At 31.2% G+C, this 7371-nt stretch overlaps 1 protein-coding gene across 1 annotated transcript in view; it reads left to right on the forward strand.

The window, feature by feature from the left end:
- The window catches only part of LOC145263760 (protein LSM12 homolog A-like), a 40698-nt gene extending 34277 nt beyond the window's left edge, over positions 1–6421 (forward strand). The window contains exon 5 of the mRNA XM_080120792.1: positions 1265–6421. Within this exon, the coding sequence (XP_079976918.1) occupies positions 1265–1366 (102 nt within the window). The 3' untranslated portion in view covers positions 1367–6421. The remainder of the gene's footprint in view (positions 1–1264) is intronic.
- Positions 6422–7371: the final 950 nt, after the last annotated feature.

The following is a 7371-nucleotide window of genomic DNA, read 5'->3' on the forward strand; positions in this document are numbered from 1 at the left end:
ATTATTTATTTTTTTATTTATCTATTTTTACATTAATTCCTCTTCCAATTTTTACACCAACAGTATTTGTCTATTCTCCCATGTTGACTTTAGTAATGGTCCCCTGGTTTAAAAAAAAACAAACAAAAAAACAAACTCCGATTCTCTGTATAAAAATAATATAAATACCTTCTATTAATTTTTGTTAGCACTTAATATATGTGAAGTAGAATTGTTTTTTTTTTCCTTACATATGAGACATAAGAAAAAATAAAAATGCAGTCTACATTAGAATATAAATATTTAATTTTTTTTTTTTTTTTTAAATGCCTAGAAGAAAAAAATAAATTGAATAATAGAAAACGAACACATTTTAAAATGAGAAATTACTCGATAGACACCATCTCTACATTCATTTATTGAAAAGTTTTGCTTTAAAAAAGCCCCCCCCCTTCCACAGAAAAAAATGTACACTGCATAAAAAAATATAGATCCCCACCCACTTTTCTTTAAATATTTCCTTAATATTTAAAATCAACGAATAAAACAAACAATTAGGGTTGTGTATGTTTGTGCAAATGATATGTGTGTTGGTAGTCAACCGGTGTATATTGAAAAGTGTCCCCTTTGAGTCTGGCAGGGTCCTTCCATACTTTGTTCAAAAATATAAATATCTGCACATTTAAAAAAATTTTTTTTTTTTAGTTTTTCGTCCCCTGACAAAAGGAGGGTGGACCTTTAAATTCACCCTTGTCTGTTCATCTGTCCGCACTTCTCAATAACTACTCAAGGGGTGCCTTTTGGGTTAAAATGGCTAAAATTAACACTTTTGTGCTTATTAAAAAAAATTGATGCCTTGGATTTTTATAAAAATTTCTGAAAAGTTGTAACTAACTGATTTCTATATAATTTTCTTTGTCTATACTTTGCGATAACTTTTGGGTGTGCTCCAGGGGCTCTTTCAGAGCAAATAAAAACACTCCATTTTTGGGGCTATTTTACTATATTTGTCCCAAATTTTCTGTGTATGTCTATTTAGCAGTTTTGCATGATGCTGAACTCAAATTTAAATATGTTAAGGCCTTAGAGACTTCTGGGGCTAAATAGGGGGTGGGGCAATGCTGAACTTAGTCATATTTTTATGCCTTGTTCACTGTGCACTCACGGGGGACTATGCATGCTTCACTTGTTTTTTTTTTAGCATTTAATATACGTGAAGTAGAATTGTTTGATTTCTTTTTTTTTCTTTGTTTTGTTATCGTAGTGTTTTCTTTGTTCTTTTCAGTTGACCAAGTATTTGAGTAAGATGTCCGATTCGCCAGGTGCTAATAACCTCAGGAAATCCATGTCTCCATCTCCATCATCCTCATCGGCGGCCTCTTCATAACGAGCTGCCCCAACTTTCTTAGCGTTTTTTTTTTCTCTTTCTCTTTTCCTCTCTCAAAGCCTTCCATTCTTTCAACACCTTCCACTTTTTCGTTTTTTTTTTTTCTTTTCTTTTCTTTTAACAAAAAATATCTTTTAATTTATTTTAAGTTTCCTTGAAATGTTATAGGTAAAATAATTTTAAAATGTTTATTTTTAATTCACCTGTTTTCATGTTTACTATCTTATCCTCCCCTAATATTTCTTCATTCAAAATACCCAGTTCTTGTTGCCCCCTCCCCTCTCTATTTAATTCTGATAAATTAAAATCCCAGCTGCCTTTGCCAATTCGCACTAACTAATTAACATATTCAATCAACAGTTGCATAATTATAACAAACTAATCACACAAGGTAATTTGCAAGTTATTTAGAACTAGCTTGGGTGCTCGGCGTTGCCCGGGTGTTTGGAGGTGTGTTGAGCAAAAAAAAAAAAAAAAAAAGGTGTAGTAGGCAGGCAGGCTCGAACCTGTACCACGAAGGAGGAAAAGAATGTGGAAAAAAAACAAAAAACGTGATGTATTTGCCGTTGCGTCCATCACCAAACCGAAAGTGGCGAAGGTTAAACTTTTGCCACTTTCGGTTTGGTGATTAAGGGTAGTCAATTTCGAAAATATCGGCCATAAAAGCGACCCCCCTCCCTGTAGAAAAGTGCCCAGTTGAGGATGAAGGAATTAATCTTTTTAGCCAATTTTTTGATATTTGTCGTCCGAAAGGTCGAGCTTCAAAACGATACCAATCTCGTGAAAATCTGTCGCCTCTATCGAAAGTTTTAGGCATACATACATGCATACATTTAAACAGACAGGTGAGGTTTATATTTTAGATGTTTGCCATTATTCCCAAACAGTTTCAACTAAAATCATGATTAGTAAAAAAAAAAAAAAAAAAAATTGCTGAACACATTTAACCCATTAGTGTCCTAATTTTTTATTTATTACCAAAAAATATTGTGTAAATACATTATAATATGAAAATTACATTGAAAACTTTACTTGATTTTTTTTTTTTTTTTTTTTATAGAATAGTAAAAGCATTTAGTCATATTATATATAAAAATGCGGTTTGGTTATAAGGACTACTTAACAAAAACTGTTTCATTGGATAATAGATGCTACTGATTGTATCCTTCCCCTCTAGATTTCAACAGTATAGTGAAAACGAAGACTGTTGCCAATATACATCAAACAGTAGACGTAATATTTGAAGGACACTCCAATCTTTAACTAACTGTAGACATCTCTGAAAATACAGATGTTGTTGAAATATTGTTAATTATCTTTCTGATCCCTTCCTCCTCTATCTGCACTGATTTGTAAAGGAAGGAACTTCCAGATTTGTTATTGACATTAGGTATTACTCCCAACTTTTCTACCAAAATAAATTATTTCACTTTGAAAGCTTAACACAAATTAAGTGAAACTGAACATTACTATTTAGCCTCCTCTCCAATCAGTCTAGCAGAGATTCGACCATTGTGATGATGGTGACGGCATTTTTTTTTTTTTTTTTTAATTTTATTGGGTTGTGGTATTCTGTATCCTCCCAGGCCTTACATTCTTGCTTTGGGAAAGAGTTTACATCTATCTGCCTGAGGCACCCTTACTAATACTGTAAGTTAAAAATAAAATAAAAAATCTTATTAGTTATTAAATTCTTTTAAATTAGCTATATCAGACATAAGTAAACCAAGTAAAGTTTGCTTTCATAAGGTAAATAAAAAAAAGTCCAGAGAATTTTTTTGTTTATCTAATGGTATTCAATAACGATAGAGCTGTTTAGTGGTTATAATGATTTTTTATTTACACAAGTATTATTTGGCTGTACATTTGCAAAATGTGTTTCAGTCACACATACACACGCATGCATACTAATTGAAATGTTATTTTGAGAACCAGTCAATTTGTAAATATGTGGTATGCTTCAATGACATCAGATATGGTTTAGTGCAAAACGTTCCTTTCTAATGGAGTGAGATCAGATTTACATTTGTTTTTTTTTTTTTCTTGTCTGGACTATTTTTCTCCATTTTCTGAAAGGAAACATTTTTAAATATCAAGGAGAAGTAAAGAAACAGAATCCTTACAAAATGATTCTCCTCTCAGTAATAAAGATAATGACCTTGACTGTTAGAAGGTGCTTGGATCCTTGTTCCAAACCGACCTAGAGTTACTTAATTTGTGTACGCTTGCATGCGTGGGAAGGAGGATAAGGTTAGATATTAACAAGGACTAGTGGGACCTGTGGAAATTCCACAGTGGACTCTTTCATATGTAATATATTGAAGTTGGTATTCTGTGGATGTTCAGCGTGAATGGAGATACCCTTATATTGTAGCTCATTTGTTAAAACTGCAAAAGTATTTATCTAAGGTAGCAGGGCTGTCCGGCATACCTCAGTCATAAAATAGTCTTAAATATAATATTTTAGATTATATAGATTTTGTATATATTATTATAGTCAATTTTCCATTGATTCTTATATATTATAAAGTTGTGATTTAAAAAAAAATATATATATATATATATCCATATGACTTGGGTGCATCAGTTTGAACCAAAACCAAAACTTTATATGAGTTCCTTCAGCTATAACCGAAACAAAAACTTATGAAGAATTCTTGGTAAAATTATTTCTTAACCAGAAATGGAAGGTCATAAGAATTAAACGAGTCACTTGAAAGAAGAAAAAAAAAAAATGTAAGTGTAACATACAAAATAACACGCAATCATATTAATATAAAGATGACTATTGTCTTACATTGATACACAAGCAGTTCAGAAATGGTTTGCGTTTGAGCCTGCAATTTTTGCAAAAGTTAGACACACACACATAGTGTCCCAATAACATGTATACACACTTTAAATGACCATAAAACCAACATTTATTAATTAAAAGAAAATTTTCATACATTAAAATACTGTGAATAAACATAGGAACCAACAAATTATCAAGTGTTCAATTTATTGGCCATTGTGGTTCATGAACAGCTGACAGTGCTTACTGATTGAATCCAAAATGTTCCTAATCAGTCCAATTATGTTGGCACATCCTCTTTCAATGTCTGCCTTCAATAACTCATTATAACTGGTTTTATGATGTGAACGTTGTGCTTAACCTACCTCCCACAAAAAAAAATCCACATGGGTCAAATTACATGAGCGTGGACAGTACTTGATACTTCCTCTTTGTCCTATCCATTTGTTTAACGGCAGGTGACCATCAAGATAGGCTCTTACGTCATGATAGTGGGGAGTTACTCCATCCTGCTGGAAGTGTCATTCTTTATTTTTAAACATCTCTTGGTAATATGGCATAGCGTACTTATGCAGCAAGTTAAGATAATTTAAAGACTGTATACATTTTATTGGCACACCCTGTATATAGTCATCCACAGATACTGTTTTGCTGTATTACAGCTCTTCGGTATGGCTAGACTAGCACTCCTCCTGAACCAAGGATCGAACCTGCAACCATCTAGTTGATAGTTAGCAATTCTGCCTTCTGACCCATAGGATCAATGCTCGCATATGATATCATCAAATGTCTATTCATACTAACATTTGACCACCGTTTTTACAGTGCTCGATTTGTTTGTTTATTTACAAAAAACGAGTTTCACATTACACTAAGCCAGCAGCAGGTGAAATTTACGACAGTGCTCAACCCAAGGAGAGTTGGGGGGGGGGGGGCTTTAATAGTCATCAACAGACACTGTTTCGCTGTATCACAGTTCCTCAGTGTAGCTAGACTAGACTGTTTATTTATATAGTATTATTTAGTTCATAAAAGATAAAACAATTTCCATAAGAAATCTCAAATGGGGACAGCTTAATGTGAAGCAGAGCACACATAAGAGTTAAAAGAAAAAACAACACCAACTTAACCCAATCTCATAAATTTATTTCAACCCTTTCGAGTCTTTTCAAATGAGACCTAGTAAGGTTAGCGACTGACTTAGAAAGTATCCCCCCCTCTCTCTTTTATATACACATGTATACACACATATTAATATTTTTATTTATATAGACAAATGGTCGCTACACTGAATATGCTAATGTTTCAGACGAGTGGTAAATCCGAACCACAAGCTTTCTTCAGGAGACGTAATAAAGCCTGTGTTCCCATGAAGAAGTCTGGCTCTTAATCAGTTCCGTTTAGTTAGGAACCAGACTTCTTAACAGAAACACAAACTTTATTATGTTGCCTGAAGAAGGCTTGTGGTCCAGACTGACAACTTGTCTGAAACATTAGCATGTTCAGTGTAGCGACTATGTAATATTTTGCTCTTTTTTATTGAGCACTTTTAATAACCTCATTTTGATTCACAAGTTTTCCCTCCTGAACACCTTTAATTTGGTGTGTGTATGTATGTATATATATATATATATATATATATATATATATATATATATATATATATATATATATGCACACACACATACTCAATGTCTGCCCCTCAGTTTCCCTCTTAGACTAATTGTTTACCAAGGCATGGCAGTTCATAAGCGAAAGTGGCATAATACTTACAACGCTGACTGTGATATGGTTCCATCATAACTGATGAATCACTTGTGTTAATGCCCTTAGAAAAAGGGAGTATGAATCTATCTTTACCTTTTGTGAAATAAGTAGGGATATGTTGAATTTTGTCTAATCATTTCAGAAACTTTTTTTTTTAAACTAAACAAATTTTAAATCCCAATTACTTCAAGAGAAACTTTCTTTCCTAACATCTTTTGTGGTTCATTTTAATAGACAATTTAGCTGTGTGAAGAATTTTTTTTTTTTTTTTTTTTTTTTTTTTTTTTTTTTAAGCTACGCTAATATAAACAGTTTATTTATTCAGACTGGTGTTCTTGATAATTCCGGAAATGCAAAAGGAGTACTGGAGGCAAGAAATGAAAGGTGGAGGATTTTTTTCTTTCTTTCTTTATCTTTTTCTGTTATCTTTCCTTATCTTTTTCTTTTATCTTTTTATTCTTTAATTATTTAATAAAAGAATTATTTACTTTCTATCCCTTGTTTTCTGATCCCCCCCTTTTGTTTTTACTTTTGTTTTATTTTTAAAAACAAAAAGTAATTTTCTCCTTTTTTTTTTTTTTTTTTTTTTTTTTTTCCATTGTAATTGTTGAGTCCCGGCATTGAAGCTGATGGGACAAAATACTGGGGATTTTTTTTTTTTTTTTTTTTTTTGTATGAATGGGTTTATCTGCTGTATTTCGCAATCAAATTATTAAAAAACACAAAAGCAAAAAAAAAAAAAAAAAAAGTGCAGAAAAAAGACTTTAATCATTTTGCTTGGATATGAACATTCTGGGGTGGGGGTGGGAAGTAAATCAATTGATTATACTTATATTAATTAAAAAGTTGGGTTGGGTCAGGGTTATAAGTAAAGGCAATGAAATGTTTAAAAAAAAAAAAAAAATAATTAAAAAAAAAATTTAAAAAAAAAACTTATTAAAAAAAAAAAAAAAAATTAAACTAAATCCTGCGTTTGTTTTTATTTTCTTCCTGGCATGAAAAAAAAAAAAAATCTACATTTTGTGAAAGCTTCAAATCCATATAATAATAATGCTCTTAATTATGTTATTTAGCAACATTCATTGGTTATAGTGAGCTAAAGTACTTCCTAACTTCCAGAATAGTGCTACTGGGAGCGGTGACAAGGCAAATCAATTCCTTCGTTTTCTTTTCTCACACTTATCTCCCTTGTGCGTGTACTTTTTTTTTTTAAATTACGTTTTTCTGATCATTTTTTTTTATTTAATAATCATTGAAATGGTTTTCAGTCTTATTTTAATGAAGAAATTAGTTTTATTTTTTATTTTTTTAAGAATTATTGAAAACACTTTAAAATCTTTTTAAACTATTTAAAAATATGTATTGGATATGTTTTTTTTTTTTTTTTTTTTTTTTTTTTAATGATGTTTGAAATTTTATTTGGATTTCAATAATTTTATTTTTG

This window comes from Euprymna scolopes, chromosome 39 (genome assembly GCF_053919585.1).
Source record: "Euprymna scolopes isolate OS-2025 chromosome 39, ASM5391958v1, whole genome shotgun sequence".
NCBI classification, from domain to species: domain Eukaryota; kingdom Metazoa; phylum Mollusca; class Cephalopoda; order Sepiida; family Sepiolidae; genus Euprymna; species Euprymna scolopes.